The sequence below is a fragment of the Pelophylax lessonae genome, assembly GCF_965119305.1.
Source record: "Pelophylax lessonae genome assembly, chromosome: 8".
Classification (NCBI taxonomy): Eukaryota; Metazoa; Chordata; class Amphibia; order Anura; family Ranidae; genus Pelophylax; species Pelophylax lessonae.
The window spans coordinates 28033370-28056001 of NC_138775.1; the positions used below are offsets into that span (position 1 = coordinate 28033370).

Consider the following 22632-nt stretch of genomic DNA (forward strand, 5'->3'; position numbering starts at 1 on the left):
CTCCGTGTAAAATACAAAGGCAGGCCTTCCGGCCGGAATAAAAATTCCTCTGGTCGAAGCCAAAAGGCCTTGCCCAAGAGGCAGGTGCTGAAAAAGTGTGTAGGTGCAGTGACCATGGTGCCGAAAAACTCAAGGCGAGCTGCCCCTCACCAGTGAGAATTAAGGCACCCCTGGGCTGCCACCCCAGGGGCACATACACTACGGGCTTTTTCTATCCCGGCCCAAAGGCCAGACCAAGTGTAGCCCTATCCTACCAGGAGGCATCAGAACTTTAGACAGCTTAGGGAGAACCTACCTTCAACTGGGGACAAGCCTTTTGCAAGGCCAGATTCAACCCAGGAGGAAAGGCTCCCCCACCGCCATCCGCCGTACCAATCACATCCAGGAGCAGTACTAACTGGTCACGGTACAACCCAGTTTTCTCGCTCCCTTCAAACTGGTAGGGGCGGACCCATTCAAATCAGGAAGGCAATGGAACCATCCGGCTTTCTCTGGTGTGGCTTACTTCCCGGTCCTCCGGTAGTTCCAGAGTGCCCAGGTTCATTTCGGCCCCCACCGATACTAACCATCAGGTTCCATACCAACTGATAAGAACAGATACTACACTTGATCTTAGCCAAAAGGCCGAGAAGCGAAGACCCCTGGGCTAGATGATGCAAGATGTCCCCCCAGCCAAGAAATGAAGCAGGCTGTATCTGACTTGCTGCATATTCTAAGGCACATTGTGAGAAGCTTACGGTGTGCAGTGAAATCAGAGAAAGAAGTTTTAGAACAGGAGAGGAGCCGGTACCATTGTACAAGACTGACGAGAAGAGTTTAAGAAGATTATGTGACAATCATATTTTGGATTATTTATTTTTAAAAATCAGTATAAATCTTTACAGTGTTTTTAAAGTCCTATGTTTTAAAAGTGATGTAAATGTTTTGTGTTGTTGCCTTTTAATTCTTTTAGAGTTTTTTTGTCCATTAAAAATACATATTATCACTACAATTCCATAAATGAAAATGAAGTCCTCAAAAAAAAGTCCAGTCTTTTAGGAGTTCAGTATCCTTGTTTTCATTTCCGCTCTCTTGAACGAGTATTTCTGGTTCGTCCTCTTATCTGTCAGAATGTACCAAGTCCCCCAGTAGATTCCGCTGGTCACGCCAACGTACCGCCCCTTGTGATATTTCCCGTTTAGGTTGGCCGCCAGGCAGGTATCAAACCACCAACCAGATCCGTAATACATCCCGCAGTTTCCAGACGTATAATTGTCATTATCACTGTCATAGGTTGTGAAATATTTGTGATCGTGGTTGTAGTTTCGGCTGTAGCTAAGAGCGTTTCCGGCATTCCCTTGGTACTCCCTGGCAGTAAGTCGATACTTGTTTTGCTCACTGGCGACTTTAAATTTTCGATAGACAGAGTACCGTTTCACGCCATACCAGTCCTCTAGTTCGATGCGAAGGGTGTGCTGGCCGGACCTGGTTAGGCTGTGCAGGTGTTCATTGCCGAGCCAATGTTCTCCTTGAAGGCCACCAAAACCTTGTTTGTACTCCTGCCATGTGCGGTTGAAGTCGACCGTGCCATCCTGCCTTCGCTGAAACACCGTCCAGCCTCCTCCGTCCGTCACCATGTCACAGTAAACCTAAAGCCAACCAGAAGAACGCATGGTAAGCCAAAAATGTGTACATAGGCATAAAGGTACATACAGTCACAAGTAGAGGTATGTGAACCTCTTAGAATTAACTTATTTTCTGCAGTAAAAGACTCATGAACAGGGATGCTTGCCAGTTCTAGTAATGTTTTCAAGACTTTAGCTGTTGCTAGTTTGTTCTTCTTTCCCCGAGGATTCTGCGCTGGGCTTTGGGAGTCATCTTTGTCTAACTATCCAATGATGGATGCCTAAACACTTTGACATTGCTTTGTATCCCTGTCCAGTCTTATCCAGATCAACTACTCTTGATTGTATGTCTTTTGAGAGCTCCTTTTTGCAAGGCATGGTTTACATCAGCTGATGCTTCTCATGAACAGCATTCTTAAAATGTTTGAGTGTCTTTTATCAATCAAAGTAGCTCCAAACTCAGTTTATTAATTGGACTCAAACTACTGACTCCAATTAGCTTTAGTTGCAGTAATTAGGCTATGGGTTCACTTACTTACTTATGTTTAATGGGTGTGTTCAATAAAGACACGAGAATTTAGAATTGTTTGTGTGTTATCAGCTTAAACACGTTGTGTTTGTCTATTGTTGTGACTTAAGCCGGCGATAGACGGTTTGAATCACGGCGGATTCAGCTGGGACCAGCCGAGTTTCGAACCATGTGTGGGCAGGCTGATTGTACCCAAGTCGAATGACTGATTGATCAACCAGCCTGTTGGATTCTTCATGCGATTTTTGCCAGCAGTTATAGCCGCTGGCAATGGTCACTGTGTGTTCTCCCGTCCGAGACGGCTCCCCCCACCCCCCCGCCAGGAGAACACTATAGCTCTGTGGGAGAGATTCAGTGTTGATGGGAGAATCAAGCAGTTTTCTATGGCTGGCTTTTGATGAGGATCAGATCATGTCTTTTGGAAAATTACTGCAGAAAACCAGTCATTCTAATGGGTTCACGTACTTTTTCTTGCCACTATACAATGAAAAACTCTAAGACAGGCCATTAACAATTCAAAAACAAAGGCAGGGCTTCAATTTAGGCATTCAGATGCAATATTTGGACTATTTCTGGTGTCATAGAGGTGAAGAGTGCCTAAGAATATCAACCTGATGGAAAATGTTTGGCCCTGGACAGGCAAATATCTCCCCACTGTTTCCACTTTTTCTTCCCCCAACCTTTAGAGAACAATACTAAAACGTCAAAAATGACACATGGAGTTATTTATTTCTGAACTGCCATGGCCAATCCGAGTCTTTCAAAATCAAATTCAGAATGGGAAGGCAGACAGGCTGCCAATATTGTAAACCTACAGCCACCCATCAGTCCGATGTGATGCTCTCCACCCCAGGTACAGCCATTGACTGGGTGCTTTGATGTTAGAGCTTAGGCGCTGTTGGGTTACTCTTATTTGGTACGGCTTCAGAGGATGGAAAAGGCTGCCCTGACACCAGCTATTTTATTAGCTGTTGCCTATGCCACATAAGCAATGATATTCAAATAGGCCCCCTATGTAAGGAATGCTCTTTACACTAGTAGCCAGTGGGAGTAAAAATTACCATCATGTAGATGGTCTGTAGAAAAAATGCATCATTCTTCTGACCACCAAGGGGCATTTTTTCTCTCGTTGACTACCTAATGAAAGGATAATTTTTCGTCTTACATTGGGAGATGCCCTGACATTAGTGATCAATGGGAGATGCCCTTACACTGGTGGTCAGTGGGAGGTAGTATGCCCTTACATTAGTGGTCAGTAGGAGATGCCCCTTACACTGGTGGTCAGTGGGAGGTAGTATGCCCTTACATTGGTGGTCAGGAGGGAGAATGTAAAAGTTTTTTCAATGACACAAGAGTAAGGAGCATTCTTCCCACAGTCCACCAGTGTTAGGGTTACTCCCACTGACCACAAATGTAAGGGGCATTCTTCCTTCCACTGACTACCAATGTAAGGGGCATGCATCCTCTTAATCACTCAACACTGTGAGGTCTGTGGGAGTCACATTCCTTCCATTGACAGTCAATGGGAGAAAGAATGTCCCATATGGTCTTTGAGATTAAGAATGCTTTTTATATTGGTGGACATTGGTGGCTAGAGGGAAGACAGCCACTGACTACCAATTTAATGGGCCATCTTCTTCCCACCAACCAAACACAGAAAAGTGCATTCTTTGTACCACTGACACCTTTTTGACCATTAATATTTATTTTTATTAATAATCTTTAGGATTATTACTGAAAATGATTTTGATGTATGGAGGGCTGTTGAATACAATCCAACCCAATACACCACTGTCAGGAGGGTAAAGCTGGGTTATGATTTATCTCTTGCAGATTCCACTAGAAAAAAAAAAAAAACTCTGCACTTGGATAACCAGGTCTGCATAACCTCTTGGGGTTGAGTGGAGCAAAAAACGAAAGACTATGTGGAATTATTGGATATGTAACTCTTCTGCTCTACTTCAGGGATGAAATAATGCCTTTGGACACTAATGGAAGGAGAATGACTTGGAAACTGTTATTTTGAAAAGTTAATTTACAACACTTGGGATTTAATATAAAAGTCAGTCAAAAAGTCCCAATTTATAGCAATGAAACCATAAACACCTCCAGATCCTTAAAGCGGAGTTCCAGTCACAAAAAAAAAATTTTCAACATACATACCCCCGGGACAGTCAGGGCTAGTACATTCCACAATGGATAGCCTCTGATCTGTCCCGGTTCGCACTTACCTTTTAGAAGAAATACTTACTTTTAAAATTTCTTCTCCAGCGCTGCCATCTCAGGTGTGGGCAGCTTGAAGCCAGCGCGATCCTCTTCTGCGTCCTCTTCCGTCCTCTTCGGTCCCACGATGCACTGCGCCGGCCCCGCCGTCACTTCCGGGTCTGCAGCGTCATCCCTGCACAGCTTCTGGGCATGCCCAGAAGCTGTTTAGCAAGGTATGACGCGTCTGCACCGGAACTGACGTCCTTGATTCCTGGGAGTGATGACGTTCAGCTCCCAGGAATCATTGCAAAGCGGAAGTGACGGCGCGGGCCGCGGCCGCCGAGGGAGGAAGTGGAAGAAAGGTGAGTATGTTTTTCTGCAATTACAAGGTAAGTAAAAAAAAAAAAACAATCGGAACTACCCGTTTCTTTTTCAGATGAGCTATAGCAAGCGGATGGCCCAAAATCAACTATGTCGATTATGTGGCCGGAACTCCGCTTTAATGGGAACAAATAATTTTCTGTGGCGAAATATTAACCCAAAATCCACCATCTGACCGAAGGCTAGCAACACAAGCTCCATACCAGATTGTTTTGATCCCCATATATTGAGCGGTCAAATAACACTTTTAAATGGACAGTCCACAGGAACGGTTCTCAAATAAATTTTCAGCTTGCAAGAAACAGAAATGAACAGCCTCATAGCATAGTATTAAAATGTTAAAAATGTATTAAAACATAACGTAGCTCACTCATGTGATATACAAATACGCATGTCGAGAACCTTTCAAACCAAATCCAGAAACCTAGTCGTAGTTGCTTGGGTGAAGATGTCACGTTGGCTCCATCCTATGCGTTTCGTCAAGAGTGAGTTACTTTATGTTTTAATACATTTTTAACCTTTTAATACTACACTATGAGGCTGTTCATTTCTGTTTCCTATGAGCTGAACATTTGTTTGAGAACAGTGCCTGTGGATTGTGTATGGAAAAGCCCTATTTGACTGCTCAATACATGAGGGTCAAAACAATCTGGTATGGAGCTTGTGTTACTCGCCTTTGGTGGTATGGCAGAATCTGGGTGAATATATCTGCACTGAAGGTTCTTCTTTATTCACATTAAGAATCTGGAGGTGTTCGTGGTTTCATCACTATAAGTTGGGATTTTTTGACTGACTTTTAAATCTGTTTTGATAACTGCCACCTATAATATTGTGATCACGGTTCATTTTTTGAGCACTTTATTTTCTTTTGGTTTTTGAATTCCCTTAAAGGCCCCGTTCACACTGGGGCAATCCAACTTCCCGGGGCGACCTCCGAGGTCGCGGTGCGAGCAGCGCGCCGCGACCTCGGAGCGGCCGGCACGGACTTCATAACATTGAAGTCTATGACGGTCGCTCCGGGTCGCCCCAAAGAAGCTCCGGACCCTTTTTCTAAGTCGGAGCGACTTGTGTCGCTCCTATTAGAACGGGTCCGCAGCTTCCCTATGGAAGGCGACCTGTGAGGCGACCAGGTCGCCTCACAGGTCGCCCCAGTGTGAACGGGGACTAAATGTTATATTTTTAAATTGCTTAGTGTTGCATTTCTATATATGTACAAATTTACAGCAGTTAAACGTAACTCACAATACCTCAAAAGGCTGTCGTAGTGCAATGGGTTGGATAGTGTAAATTCCGTTTTCTCGGATCCCCTGTTTGTAGATATCCATACAGTCTCTTGGAAACATTCTCTCCAATTTCTCTGATGATTCAACCACTGGAGGCAACCAGAGACAAACAATGAAATTAACTTAGTACATTGATTTAGGAGGAAAACCTAAATCTGCATTATGGAAAACATTGACTATAATCCTTATGGGCTAACAAAATAACATCCTGTATAAAGGTTTGCGAATGTGATGTTCCGGTACTCTGAGATATAGTGTGATATCTATATTAAATGAGCTGACACCTGGTCTGATTCTCTGAGGTGGTAAACAGTTGGTGCACTGGCTTATGATGTCTTCCTTGCACCCAGGCATAACGTAGAGAAAGGTGAAAACCTGCAACTGAATCTTCCAAAATTAATACATTTATTGTAGCAGGTGAAATACAAAATATAAGGGCTTACGCATTTTGACGTGTGGTCTTATTCATAGCCATGGCTATGAATAAGGCTACATGCCGAAACGCGTAAGCTCTTGTATTATTTTGTAATTCACCTGCTACAATACATTTATTATTTACAGAAGATCGAGCTGTCGGCTTTTTCCTTTCTCTACATAATGCAGGGCTGTCTTTAACACAGGGCAAAATGGGCAGCTGCCCCGGGTCAAGTCATTGTTGAGGGGCCCAAAGCAGCTGCCCCTTGAGCCGCCAAACAGTTGATAAGTGGATTCAAGAGGGCCCAAGAAAATTTTTGCCCAGGGTCCAATCAATATTAAAGACGGCCCTGACATAATGTGATATCTCCTGGAGAATCCTGACCCTGTGAACTGGATGTTTAGGAGGCATTAGGAAAATATGACTACCCTAGTAGGTCTTTAGGTGCCTTAAAGAGGAATTCTCACTGCCTGTCTGCTTGGGGGATATCAAAACTGTATTTAAGTGACATTTTTGTAATGGAGGCTTTTACCACTGTACCAGAAACTGTCACCTTTCAAGTAGAGGTCAACAGCTCTACACTACTGTCCATCCCATTTCTGCTAGGGACCATCACAACCCTACATGGGCAATGGGAAAATATGGGAAAATATGACTAACCTAGTAGGTCTATAGGTGCCTTAAAGAGGAATTCTCACTGCCTGTCTGCTTGGGGGGTATCAAAACTGTATTTAAGTGACACTTTTGTAATGGAGGCTTTTACCACTGTACCAGAAACTGTCACCTTTCAAGTAGAGGTTAACAGCTCTACACTACTGTCCATCCCATTTCTGCTCGGGACCATCGCAACCCTACATAACCATTTAACAAACCACCATCACCATTCTGCTAAGGCTCACCACCTTTCAGCTATGAGCCCTCACAATTGTACTAAGACTTATTACCAATGCTAATGCAATTATCAGTCTGTTAGAGATTGCCACATTTCTATAGAACCATCACTACTACCATCAGAACCATCACTACTACACTAGGGCCCACCTCCTTTCTACTAGGGAATATAAATACTGTACTAATGCCTATCACCACTCTAATGATGTCTATCACCATAAAAACCATACAATGAATGACCACCTTTCCGCTGGAGACCATCACAGCCCCACTGCATTTCCACTAAGCAGCACCAATTTTGAAGAAGGGCTTACCACCTTTGTGCCAGGGTATACTGTCTTTGTACTGGGGCCCACCATAATTGTACTAGGGGCTATGACATCTATACTAGGTCCCACCTCTTCTCTACCGATGGTAAATGCCGTTATGGTAGGGAAACACCACAACTCTAACAGCGACCATCAACACTTTTACAAGGGCCAGCAATATTACATCAGTGGATTACACCATTCTGTAGCAACTTGCCTTTTTGGCTCACCTTGAGATACCACGTTTCCTACGCTCTTCAGAGTCAGTGGCGGTTCTTCTTTTGTTTCAAGGGCCTTCATTCTTCGACCTTCTACAATAAAGACTAGTTGAGTAAAGGCAAAAAAAGGACACAATATAATTGGGTAATTAAGACACAGAACAAAAGAAATGCTTATTTATACACAAAGATGTTGGATCTCACATTCACAAGTGGCAGTAAACCAATGGTAATGCAATGGAATAGAAACAGTTGTCCACTTTGGTATTCTCCTACTAAGGCATGGGTGTCCAACCTTTTGGCTTCTGTGGGCCACATTGAGTGTAGAGAAATTTTCTCGGGCCGCATATAAAATATATACTATAGTTATGGTATTTAAGTAATAAAACGCCGCTGCGCCCTTCCCGAGCTGCCACGCCCCCAGCACTAATTTAACACAACTAGTGGATGATCTCCTCCGAGGCAGCCTCTCCCTAGTTAGTTTTGAGGCCGCCGTGGCCATGCCCCCGACTCGACTTCCTTCCCAGCAAAAAAAAAAAAAAAAAAAATTGTCAGGGGGCAGTGGGTCGCATTGCCTGCGGTTCTGGGCCGCATGCGGCCCCCGGGCCGCAGGTTGGACATGCCTGTACTAGGTTTTATCCTACCTCCAAACAGAAAGGAAAGCAACATGATTCCATGATACTGACTAAAACATGAAGTAGGTTGGCAAGGACCATCTTTATTGGAAGTCTGCAAAAGCTGATAAAAGGGAATACCCTGCCATCCCCAAAATAACAAATTGCCCTAAGCCTTCTGGTTAAAAAATGCAGGGGTATTTGAATAGACGGTTCAAGAGACGGTTCAAGGGGGCAATAACTCTTATCAACAAATCATTCATATTGCATTTAAAAATTATTTTTTGCTCCTTGCTATTTGTTCTTTGTGTCTTAGCAAATAAGTGTAGGTGAGTATGCATAGAGTTTTAATTACTGCTAAATTTGTGTATTTTAGAGCCATAAAAATCAATCAGAGTGTTCTATATAGTTTTGGTTTTCATGGTCATAAAGTCAGCGGAATAGCACATGGCATTTTATCAGCAATAAATACCTTTAAACTGTATCTAAACTCAGGAATAAAAATGTAATACATTTCAGCTTAGCAGTCCCTAGGAGTGATATACGTTTTGCCTTTTCAATATTTAGCTTTTTATGATTTAATTGAATCTGGTAATTCTGCCAGGAATACATTTCCTGTCTTAGGGTGACAATGCTTACTCAGTATACTCATTCTATGGGGTGACAGCGAAGTCATCCTTGGACAGGAAGTATGTTAAGACTACAACCCCCCAATCCCCCCCCCAATAATATAGGGGTGGGGGGTGTTTTGTCATCTCAACACAATGCTGGGAATTTCACTTTGCTGAGTGCACAAGAAGTTGGGAACTTGCTGGATTTCTGGCAGGTCAACGGGTATTTTCCTTTGTGTGCAGCACTATATTTAAAAAGACTAAACATGGAGAAATGTGTGAATACAGTGGGGAAAAAAATTCTTTGATTCCCTGCGGATTTTGTAATTTTGCCCAAATAGAAATAAAGGGTCTATAATTTTTTATTATAAGTGTATTTTAACCACTTGCCGACCAGTTACTGTGACTGTACTGCGGCAAAGTGGCTCGATTCCATCCAGCGACGTAGACCTATGTCGCTGGACTCCTCTCCTTGTAGGCGGCGCTCGCGCTCCGCCGGAGGCGCCCTCCCGCTGTTTTCAGTCACAGCGGGAGTCGGGCCAGGGGAGGAGCGGCGGCGATCGCCGCTGCTCTTCCCCGATCGTCGGGGAATCGAGTTTGGAGATCCGCCCGCTTGTGTAAACAGAGCGGGCGGATCTCCTAAGTGACAAACAGTGACAGATTGCAGGGTTCAGCATAGCTGAACATGCGACCTGTCCCTGGGTCACTCAGTCACCTCCCCCCACACACGTTAGTAAGCATTAGGCATACATTAACCCCTCCCTCTCCAATAAAATTAACCCCTTCCCTGCCAGTGTCATTTTTACAGTAACAGTTCATATTTATAGCACTGATTACTGTAGTAATGTCACTGGTACCCCCAAAAGTGTCAAAAATGTCAGTCAAGGGTCCGATCTGTCCGCCGCAATGTCGCAGTCCCGCAAAAAAATCGTAGATCGCCGCCATTACTCGTTAAAAAAAAAAACACCAAAAATGACAGAAATCTTTCCCTTAGTTAGTAAACGCAATAACTTTTGCGCAAACCAATCAAAATACGCTTATTGTGATTTTTTTTACCAAACATAGGTAGCAGAAAACAAATTGGCCAAAAATTTAAAAAAATTTAGATTTTTACATTTTTTTGGGGGGGAATTTCATATAAAAAATGTTAAAAATATTGTTATTTTTTCAAAATAAATGCTCTTTTTTTGTTTATAGCGCAAAAAGTTAAAATCGCACAGGTGATCAAATACCACCAAAAGAAAGCTCTGTTTGTGGGAAAAAAAGGACGTAAATTTAGTTTGGGTACGGCATCGCACGACCGTGCAATTGTCAGTTAAATTCGCACATCGCCGAATCGCAAAAAGTGGCCTGGACGTAAGACAGCAAAATCCTCCGGTGGTAAAGTGGTTAAATGATAGAGACAGAATACAAACCAAAAATCCAGAAATTAAAACACGATACTAATGCTATAAATGGAGTTGCAGTTCAGTTAGAAAAATAAGTATTTGATCCCCAAGCAAAACAAGACTACTTAGTACTTGGTGGAGAAACCCTGGTTGGCAAGCACAGAGGTAAGAAGGTTTCTAGGTTTGCACACATCTCGGGAGGGATTTTGGTCCACTCTTCTTTACAGATCTTCTCTAAATCCTTAAGGTTACTTGGTTAGTGATCAACCGATATCGTTTTTTTTATTGCTGATACCGATACTTTGGTCATCGCATATCTGCATTGGCCGATATCTGCCGATATTTTTGGACATTTAAATTTTTTTTTTACAGGTACTCTTGTGGAGGGATCTGGGGGTCTAAAAGACCCCAAACCCCTCCTCTGCACTTAAAAGCATTCAGAACGCCAAGTTTGGCTGTTTTGAATGCTGGCCCCAAGTACCGGGTAGTGAGGTCATGACATCACTTTCGTGTTTTTACATGGAAACCCGATCAGAGCTGAATGCGGCTTTGCAGTGCTCATGTGCTAACAAGGAGCATGCTGAGCAGAGAGATGAGCTCATTAGTCTGCTGTTTTTCCTTTCACTGTCCAGGCACAGGCTGGAGGAGACACAAGATCTGGAAGTGTTACTGAACTATAGCAGAGAAAAATAGGGTCCCTACCCCTGCCAGACAGGGTTGTGCTGTGTGACAGAGCGGTGTAAATTTCAGGAATGGATAGACAGAAATTTAAATTCCTTGGCAGGTACATTCATTGGGCCATGATAGAATCTTTTTTTCACAACAGCATCTTTTACAACTTTTACTTTAAAATAAAGTACCCCACATTGTTTTTATTTAGCTGTCCCCCCCCCCCCCCCCTGAACTAATAGCTGCTCTACCAGAACTTCTGTGTATTTTTCTAGTTATTCATGCAAATAACTGATAGCCTTTTAATGCTTCAATGTAAATTCTGCAATTAGCTGAATATTCTTTCTACATTTCCTTTAAAAACCTAAAGATTCGGGCCTGTATATGGACTACCACCCCTTAATGGCTCTTTAGCTTTCTATACATCTGCCCCTGCTAATACAGAACTGGCAAATGGACAACCCCGGGCTCAATACAGACTGGGGATTGTCTGCGGGGAGTAGAGGAAAATTGTCCCGTCTTTGTTCAGGAGAGGCGCTGGGAGACGTGGCGGTCACATCAGAAAGCCAGTGTCAAAACTCGTCCAACTTTGGAGGACGTCACCGCACACAGGGGTTGTCAGAGCATCAAAGATGAGAAAACTTTAAACACGCCGCACAATGCCGATTCTCCTTTTGTTTATTTTTTTCCTACTTTCCACCTCAATGGTTTGCAGAAAAATTGAGCCTTTTTTTGCCCCTTTCTCCTTTTGTAGGTGTCATGATGAAAGAGAGAGAAAGATTGATGTCTTTATTTCCTACATTATTAATTGATGTACTAATTTTGGAAAGTTAAAATAGACTAAATGAAGTAATTAAACATTTTATTCAAGTAACAGTTTGAACATGTAAAAAAAAAAACAAAATAAAAAAATAAAATAAAATAAAAGATAATAATGATAAGTATTATTATTTTTATTATTTTTATGTACATTATTTTTTAATTCAATTTAATATTGAATGTATTTATTGTGTATTTATAAGTATGAATAGCCTAAATGAGGTAATTATACATTTTATTCAAATAATAGTTTAAACATGTAACAAAAGTAAAAATTATAAATAAAAACATTCTTAATAATTCTAATACTACTACTACTAATAATAATAATATTAATAATGTATATTTTATTTAATGAATAATTAATATTTTATTTTGTAAAGTTAAATAGTCTAAATGAACTATTTATACATTTAATTCAAGTAATAGTTTAAACATGTTAAAAAAAAAAGATAAATAAAAAGGTTAATAATAATTCTACTACTACTACCATTACTACTACTAGTGCTACTACAATTACTATTACTACTACTACCTATAATAATAAATATAATAATAATATTAATAATAATAATAAATCTATTTTATTTATTTAATAATTGATATATTATGTTGTAAGGTTACAAAAGTCTAAATTAAGTAAATAAACATTTTACTCAAGTGATAATTTGTATGTGTAAAAAATACAATATAATAATAATTATTATTATACTAGTATAAGTATCTAGTATAATACTAGACTAGTATTAGTAGTAGTGGAAGACGAATAGTAGTAGTATTATTTTTTGTTATTATTATTATTATTAGTAGTAGTAGTAGCAGTATTATGAATAAATATTTTCAACTGTTGTAAAGTATTATACTGTAGCTTACCAATTTTAGTATTATATTTATGTTGACAGAATACAAAAAAAAATGTAATTTTTCTTTAAATAACTGTATTTCTGCCTTCAATACAAAAGAAATCTAAACATAAATCGTTTGACATTATTTTTAGGTAGATGTATTAAAATTGTTTATATCACCTTTATCTTGATTTATTATGATAAAAAGGGAAAGATACCCTTCTCAATTAATGTCTAATTATGGGCAAAATAAAAAAAATTACCTTTTTATAACGTAGTTTGTCCTTTTTTGTTTTTCGGAGTCCCCCTGTAACATAGTTCTATTATTTGTTGATCCTGCCAGAAGATCTAATATTCCTCCACTTCCTGTTACAATGGGGTTTATTTACTAAAGATAGAGAGTGCAAAATGAGTCACATTTCTGCACAGAATCCAATCAGCTTCTAATCTCAGCTTGTTCAATTAAGCTTTGGGAATAAAACCAGGAAGCTGTTTTGGTTTCTATGAAGAATTGTGACTAATTTTGCACTCTCTAGCGATAGTAAATAAACCCCAATGTGACAACACCATTCATTCCCAATGAAATCTCACAGCAGCGTTGTCTCACTGTGGATAGGATAGTAGTCTTAGATGGACATATTATTTCACATGGACTTGAAAAGCAGATCTATACTTACCCACCTTCCATTGATGTGACAGCCACCCTTCTCACTGACTTCTACTGGGTTTGAGAATCAAGAATCAGCTTGGGGTGAGGACACTGCAGGATCCCTGGACAGGTAAGTGCCTTAATAGTCAAAGCCAGCAGCTACAGTATTTGTAGCTGCTGACTTTGAATTTATTGGTGGGGGGGCTGGAGCTCAGCTTTAAGTGGCAAACAAATGAAAGCTTAACTCCAGCTAACACTTTTTTAAAGCCTAAGTGTAGGCCAAAGCAAAAAAAAGAAAAATCAGCACAAGGGACATAACTTACAGTCAGTAGGATGTGTCCCTTATGCTTATTACTCTTCTGTTGGTTGTAATCCCCCTCCGTCCTGCCCCCACCCACCCCACAGCTGTAATTATCTGGTGTAGCAGGGCTCATACAATTAACGGGCTGTTACAGGCTCTCATCAAGGGTGCCCGACTATACCCACCCTTTCTTCCCTGCTGCCCCATGCTACAGCTTCTATGAATGGAACTAAATCTATTAATGGAGGGGGTAGATGTCAATCATCCCCCCTTCCTCCACTCCTAGATCATGTTTCATTCATAGAACCTGTAGCTTGGCAGGATGGAGGAGGATTACCACTAAAAGAGAGGAATCAGCAAAAGGGACACAGACTACCGATTATTATGCCCCTTCTGCTGATCTTTATGTTTTTTTCTTTGGTTGAGCTTAGGGGCCGGTTCACACCAGAATGAGGTGCGGGAAAGGCGCATTCTGTGTGCGTTTCCCGCACTGCATTCATAACGCACTGCCTTTCAATCTGCTGCAGGGGCCAAAACATTGTTAACGGCACCCCAAACGCAGATCCCAAATACAGTGCGTTTCTGGGCACCAGGTTTCATGGAACCGCAGTACCGTGCGATTTGGTGCTGCATGTTTTTCAAAAGTAATGCATGCACATTTTTTTTGTGCATCCCAGTGCAATTTATAGCAGGATGCCAAGTCGCACTGCAGAGAACTGCACAGGGGCGCAGACTGCCTTCCTGCGGGATTCAGGTGTGAACCAGCACCTTAGACTTTAAGTATTTAAAGCAACAGGTTTTTTTTTTTTTTCCATTTGGATAAATGGTTTAATGAATATGAATAAAAATTTTATAAAGTTACCGCCAATGTAAAATGGTTTGTGACAACCCTGAAGCTGCGATTTTTGGTAGCTGTTTAACCACTTTAAGACCGGAAGGATTTGCCCCCTTAAGGACCAGGCCCTATTTTGCGATTTGGCACTGTGTTACTTTAACGGACAACAGTGCGGTCGTGGGACGCTGTACCCAAACAAAATTTACGTCCTTTTTTTCCCACAAATAGAGCTTTCTTTTGGTGGTATTTGATGGTGGATTTTATTTTTTGCGCTATAAACAAAAAATAGCGACAATTCTGAAAAAAAATAACTATATTTTTCACTTTCTGCTATATGACATTCTCAAAAAAAAAAAAAAATTTAAAAATCAGAATTTTTTAACATTTTTCGCTAATTTGTTTGCCACCCATCAGTGCCACCTATCATTGCCCATATGTGCCGCCTATTATTTCCACCTATCAGTGCTCATCAGTGCTGCATATAGTGCCTCCTCATCAGTGCCACCCCATCAGTGCCCATCAGTGGCACCTCATCAGTGCCCATCAGTGCAGCCTTTCAGTGCCCATCAGTGGCACCTCATCAGTGCCCATCAGTGCAGCCTTTCAGTGCCCATCAGTGCAACCTCATCAGTGCACATCAGTGAAAGAGAAAAAATACTTATTTACAACATTTTCTGACAGAAACTAAGCAAAAAATAAAAAAAAAACCCAGTGGTGATTAAATACCACCAAAAGAAAATTATAAAAAATGTATTGGGTACAGTGTTGCATGACCGCGCAATTGTCATTCAAAGTGTGACAGTGCTGAAAGCTGAAAATTGGCCTGGGCAGGGAGGGGGTAAAAGTGCCCGGTATTGAAGTGGTTCAAAGATGTTTTTAGGTTTTTAATTTTAGGTTTATGTTTAGCTGAATCCAATTATAAAAAAACTGCAAGATGAAAAACATACGGATAAGAATGTAAAAAAAATATACTATTCGTCATTTTATCTGGTTTATCATTTGAATGTCTCATTTTCGAGGATCACACAGTTTATGACCAAATTTGGTGATTACGTCTTTCCATGAATTTCAATATCGACAGTTCCTCGAAAACAAGAACAAACTATAGAGAAGCAACTGGATTTTGTTAAGTATGAAAGGACCCCGTACCAGCAGGACATTTTTTTTACGACAAGAGAAAAAAGCCTAAAATGACATATAGGTCATATTGATGTACACAAACACACATGGCATGTACATGGCTAAAAAATATATGCATGCCACTGGAATCAGGGTAGTCTATAATAAACAGTGACAAAGGATGTCTAGATACCTGCAAAGTTTAATGGTCAAAAAATGTTCTCAACCATTTAGCTGTAACATTCTGGTAATTTTTGTTATCTATATGTAGCCTATTGGTCCTGTTAAATGGCTTTTTTTGGATACTACAATTTGGTCAGAAAAAATCGACCTCCTCAAGCATAGATAACAACATAGGCGTGCGCAGGGGGTGTGCCAGGTGTGCCTGGGCACACCCTAATCACTATGTGTGGTGCTAATTCCCCCTACTGCCCAGGCCCCCCTCCCCTTGTTGGCCTCCCCACCCCACAGTGCTGCTGGCTTCCCTTCTTTTCTCTCCCCCTGGCTGCTGCGGGGTATATTTCCGGATAGAGAGCGGGGGAAGAGGCTAGTGTATGTGTAATTTACTGGCTTCTTCCTTTTCTAAATGAACACAGCGAGCACACTCGTTCACTGTGTCCATTCATAATTGAAGCATAGTAAACTGTTTTTGAATGACCAGGATGCAACTCAGCACAGAGCACTTCCCATTCATTCACTACTCCGCGCAGCTGAGGCTGCAGAGAAAGGCGTGTGTGGTTAAGGTTTGGTGTGCACACGCTAATGCAATAGACTGCGCACACCTATGGATAACAAAAGGTTTGCATGGCATGACATTGTTGAAGGATTGAATTATTGCTACTGAGAGTGTCACCATGATGCGCCTGGGGTTTGGGTTGTGTCTCAAAAGTCTGGTCTTGGTCACTTTTTTTGGACAACAAAAAGCTTCCTTGCAGGACATTGTCGAAGGGTTGAATTATTTCAACTAACATTGCGCCCGAGGTTTAGGTTGAGCGTCAAAAGTCTGGTCTTGGTCACTTTTTTCAAAGCACACCCCATTGAAGTTATGGAAACTTGAACATTTTCCCCTGTAGTGGGGTTGTGCCCACACTGCAAGGATTAACTGCTCGTTCAGGCCTAGGGGGAAACGAAAAGGTATATTTATGTACACCCAATTCTTCGATCCTCTGCCCCAGAGGCGTAACTAGAACCTTCAGGGCCCGGTGCAAGGAACTATGAAGGGCCCCTCGGACCCCTGGCTGGGGGGACCTTCCCTTCAAGCCTGGGGTTCTTCCCACTGATCCTGGGGTCCTTTACTCACGTTGCGGGGCCCTTTATTACAGTCCCACAGCGGGACCCTTTCACAAATTCTGCAGTGGACCCCTTCCTGCCATCTTGGGGCTTGCAGCTACAGGAAGAAAAAGGAGGACAGTGATTTCTCTACATGCTGCCCCCGCCACCTCTCCTATCCAGGTGTACAGGGGAGCCGCACAGGCCCCCTGGAGCATGGGGCCCGGTTGCGATTGCAACCCCTGTAGTTACGCCCCTGCTCTGCCCTGCTAGATTTGTAAGTGGACTTGTGAATGGCTTGTAATAGAACTAAGAGCACAAATCCCTGCCCTGCTTCTTCATTTCCAGAACAGCCCTCCTGCTTCAACCCTTTGCCATCTTGTGCCCTCTTCATTCCAGAGGCCTTTACATGATATTCCCGACCTTTAACCTTTACATCCCAAAGGAAGGAATGTCCACACAAGATAAAGTTGCACTTGACTGATGTTAATTTAAAGATGGCATTTATGGTTACATCACATTGACATAGCACCAGACTTGTATAAAGTACTCAAAATTTCTACTTGAGTAAAAGTACAAGTGCTCGATCAAAAAGTGACTTGAGTAGAAGTGGAAGTGCTCGCAGAAAAAGTTACTTAAGTAGAAGTACTAAAGTATTCAACATTTTTTTTACTTAAGTATTGCAAGTAGTTTTTTCAAAAAAATTGCTACTTAAGTACTAAAAGTAAAAAGTACCAGTAGTTTTGAAAAAAAAATTCTACTCAAGTACTGAAAGTAGAAGTACAAGTACTGTGTTATGTAGTTATTAACGAAAGAAGTCAAAAGTTTGAACATCATATTGTTTTTTATTATTTCAAATGATTTATTCAAATGATTAACCTGTGTTTGTTAGTAGTTTCTTGATGCACTTTAAGCGCTGTATCACCATTTATTTGTTTGTTTCATATTTTCTTTTTATTGGAAAGATTTGGTATAGCAGCTTTTATTATACACAGCCTTTATTTTCGTATGCGCTGATTTACAAATGACATTATACACATTTTTTGAGCTTTATGCAATCTGCCATCTACTGTTCTGGCAGTGGTAATTTTTTTAAAAGTAACGAGTAACTATGCAGCACAAAAAAAAAAATACTTGAGTAGAAGTATCGAAATCATCGAAAAAATGTAGTGAAGTAAAAGTAGAAGTAGGAGAAAAAAATTCTACTCTAGGAAAGTACAGATACCGCATTTCGGTACTTAAGTACAGTACTTAAGTAGTTCTACTTCGTTACTATACATCTCTGCATAGCACCCGTTAATGAGCTGCTGGTGAACTGACTCTTTTTCCCCAGTTAGAGCTCACACATCCAGGCACACCATATCTTCTTCACTCTTCCACTGGCTCAAATAGAACAGTCTCGGGTGTCTTTTTTTTAGGGTTTTATTATAACTTTGAACTGGGATGGGGTAAAGGGAGCATGTAATACCCCCAAAAAACTGGTGAACAAAACACTTTAGGGACTCCTTCTCTATCTTGCATAGCTGCTCAAAATGTCCCACAGATTCTCAAATGCTGACAGGTGACCAAAAACTGCGCACAGTCACTAACTTCCAGCACCAGGATCATCTACTCACATGGCCGCAGGATCATTTACTCACATGGCCACAGGATCATCTACTCACATGGCCACAGGATCATCTACTCACATGGCCACAGGATCATCCACTCACATGGCCACAGGATCATCCACTCACATGGCCACAGGATCATCCACTCACATGGCCACAGGATCATCCACTCACATGGCCACAGGATCATCTACTCACATGGCCACAGGATCATCCACTCACATGGCCACAGGATCATCCACTCACATGGCCGCAGGTTCATCTACTCACATGGCCGCAGGATCATCTACTCACATGGCAGCAGGATCATCTACTCACATGGCCACAGGATCATCTACTCACATGGCCACAGGATCATCTACTCACATGGCCGCAGGATCATGGCCACAGGATCATCTACTCACATGGCCGCAGGATCGTGGCCACAGGATCATCTACTCACATGGCCACAGGATCATCTACTCACATGGCTGCAGGATCATCTACTCACATGGCCACAGGATCATCAACTACCATAGCTACAGGATCATCTACACACATGGCCACAGGATCATCTACTCACATGGCCGCAGGATCATCTACTCACATGGCCGCAGGATCATCTACTCACATGGCCTCAGGATCATCTACTTACATGGCCGCAGGATTATCTACTCACATGGCCTCAGGATCATCTACTCACATGGCCACAGGATCATCCACTCACATGGCCACAGGATCATCCACTCACATGGCCACAGGATCATCTACTCACATGGCCGCAGGATCATCTACTCACATTGCCACAGGATCATCTACTCACATGGCCGCAGGATCATCTACTCACATGGCCACAGGATCATCTACTCACATGGCCACAGGATCATCTACTCACATGGCCGCAGGATCATGGCCACAGGATCATCTACTCACATGGCCGCAGGATCATGGCCACAGGATCATCTACTCACATGGCCGCAGGTTCATCTACTCACATGGCCGCAGGATCATCTACTCACATGGCCACAGGATCATCTACTCACATGGCCACAGGATCATCTACTCACATGGCTACAGGATCATCTACTCACATGGCCACAGGATCATCTACTCACATGGCCACAGGATCATCTACTCACATGGCCGCAGGATCATCTACTCACATGGCCGCAGGATCATCTACTCACATGGCCGCAGGATCATCTACTCACATGGCCGCAGGATCATCTACTTACATGGCCGCAGGATCATCTACTCACATGGCCACAGGATCATCCACTCACATGGCCACAGGATCATCCACTCACATGGCCACAGGATCATCTACTCACATGGCCGCAGGATCATCTACTCACATTGCCACAGAATCATCTACTCACATGGCCGCAGGATCATCTACTCACATGGCCACAGGATCATCTACTCACATGGCCACAGGATCATCTACTCACATGGCCACAGGATCATCTACTCACATGGCCACAGGATCATCTACTCACATGGCCACAGGATCATCTACTCACATGGCCACAGGATCATCTGTTGCCTCCTGGTATCCACCAGGCACTCTTCAGTGAGGGAGATATAGACTCACGCCACCATAAGACAGCTGGACACCTTGACCCAAACTTCCTCTTGGCACTCTCCAGTGAACTCCAGATCCAGACTCCAGAACTAGAACCCCCAGCTAAAGCTTCAGTTGGGACCTTACTGTCTTCAAGATGGCACCTCCACTAATCCTGCCCCAGGGGCAAAACCCCTACACAGTGGTCTCCTCCAGAAGGAAAGGACCCAGGAACTCTTTCTCCTTGCCTCAGGCTTTAGCCTTTTTTTGGGGGCTCTCCAGCCACCTACTGGGGACACCTCCCCAGGGATTGGCTAGACTCCCCATAAATGCTCAGGCTGCTCACTCTGTTCTTCCACCACTATAACTCTAGAATCCTCTAGAATACAGGGGGAAATAATCAGTGCAGTAGCCTGTGAGATACTGAGCATGCCTCAATAATCAACCCATGCTCCACGAATTACAGAGCAGCCAACTAAATTTACCTAACAATCTGCACTAATCTATGTGGGTGCTACAGGTGGTTTATGTTTCTAACAACTAACACTGAAAAGACAAATCCCAACATATCTATGAACACTGCAGAAAAATACATTGAATCCAATACACATTTTATTCCTATTGGCAATCTTGCCTTTCGATAAAGGCTCCCAGCGTGGTTAGAACATTGGGGTGTACAAAACGGTTTGTATTTGACATAAAGCAGCTTCTCTTCCTCCAAAATCTCGAAACACAACACTTATCTTTCCATTTACCCCTGCTTCACCTTCATCCATGATGATGAATGATGAGGATGGTACAGATGTGCAGGAAGAAGCATTAGGAGAATGGCCCATGCATTGCGCAGACTCTTGTAACACCCTGGATTGCATCCCTCTTGTGTGTGTCTATGACATTCCAACACTTGATTTATCTAAGATCACCTTTAAGGGGGACCAAAGGCAAAGATCTCCCCCGCGGCATCATACTTCATTGTTGTAGCAGAAAAAAGGCATTATTATCCATCATTGGACTGGTTTGCAGGAGGTTTTTGGTTTGTAAGGAAGAAAAGGGCTTTAGATGATAGATTAAGGCGAACATATAAAGCAAATTTAAATTTGTCTGACTTATAAATGATCTGCGTAGTTGAAGGCAGGCACTGCGAACAGAATGGAGCTGATTATGGGGTGACCCCTTAACCCCCCCTCTACTCTCTTTAGGGACTGACCCCAGGGTGAGGGATGGTGCTGTCATATTATTAACAGAAATAAATGATGGTTTGGGACAAAGGAAGCCAAAGATCTGTTTTGCAGAACAAGAAAAGTACTTTAAAGCTAAACTCTACATAAATACACTCACTGGCCACTATATTAGGTACACCTGTTCAATTGCTTGGTAACACAAATTGCTAATCAGCTAATCACATGGCAGCAACTTAATGCATTTAGGCGTATTGACGGGGCGAAGACAACTTGCTGAAGTTCAAACTGAGCATCAGAATGGGAATGAAAGGGGATTTAACCACTTAAGCCCCGGAAGATTTTACCCCCTTCCTGACCAGGGGGTATTTTGCGATTCGGCACTGCGTGACTTTAACGGACAATTGCGCGGTCGTCTGTACCTAAACGAATTTGACGTCCTTTTTTTCCCACAAACAGAGCTTTCTTTTGGTGGTATTTGATCACCTGTGCGATTTTTTGATCATGCGCTATAAACAAAAACAAGAGCGTCAATTTTGCAAAAATAACAATATTTTTCACATTTTTTTTATATGAAATTCCCTCCCAAAAAAAAATGTAAAAATCAAAATTTTTTAACATTTTCGGCCAATTTGTTTTATGCTACATATGTTTGTTAAAAAAAATCGCAAAAAGCGTATTTTGATTGCTTTGCGCAAAAGTTATTGCGTTTACTAACAAAGGGAAAGATTTTGGTCATTTTTGTTGTTTTTTTTTTAATGCGTAATGGCGGCGATCTGCGGTCCCCAGCAAGCCGACGCGTTTCACACAAGGCTTCCTCAGAGCCAGAGAGAGCAAGACAGACCGATATTTCCCAATGCGAATCAGATCATGGCAGACAGAGCAGAACTATGGACCGAACAGTCAGGTTATCCATAAATACTGGTATCGCAGTAATCATCACACGGCTATATTGAGATAATGATTCTGTAGACTTCAATAAAAGAACATGCATATGCGCATACTCACACCTATGTTGAGACTCCCATTATCTTGGACCATAAGGGCCTAGATGGCTACTCAATCTTTCATAGTGACAAAATATAGCCAAAATACATGGAGGCATATCATTGGAGCAGGTATATCCAAATATCCTGTATCCTACATACGGCTAGATGTTCCAGCTACAAATAATCCTGTGATATCATGAGGCAGGTATACTTCAAAGTAGCAACAAAAAACAATAAGGTGTAGCCACCCTTCTCCTGAGCTTGGTATCCAGACCCCTCGACCACACACTTCACGGGACTGACAACTGGCTTCTCAGATGGCTAAGGTCTTGCTGCCCTTAACGGACTGGGGTAGTCCA

General features: G+C 42.2%; 1 protein-coding gene across 2 annotated transcripts in view; it reads right to left on the bottom strand.

Annotated features, from left to right (window-relative positions):
* Positions 1-960: 960 nt before the first annotated feature.
* The window catches only part of LOC309561160 (fibroleukin-like), a 37165-nt gene continuing 15493 nt past the window's right edge, over positions 961-22632 (bottom strand). Inside the window, exons 2-4 of one of the 2 annotated variants that reach the window (XM_082264907.1) lie at positions 7847-7924; positions 5967-6091; positions 961-1628 (exon numbers count right to left, since the gene is read on the bottom strand). In XM_082264907.1, coding sequence (XP_082121033.1) covers positions 1035-1628; positions 5967-6091; positions 7847-7924 — 797 coding nt within the window. In that variant the 3' untranslated portion in view covers positions 961-1034. Of the gene's footprint in view, positions 1629-5966; positions 6092-7846; positions 7928-22632 lie in introns of both variants that reach the window. The other variant, XM_082264906.1, reaches the window with a different exon arrangement.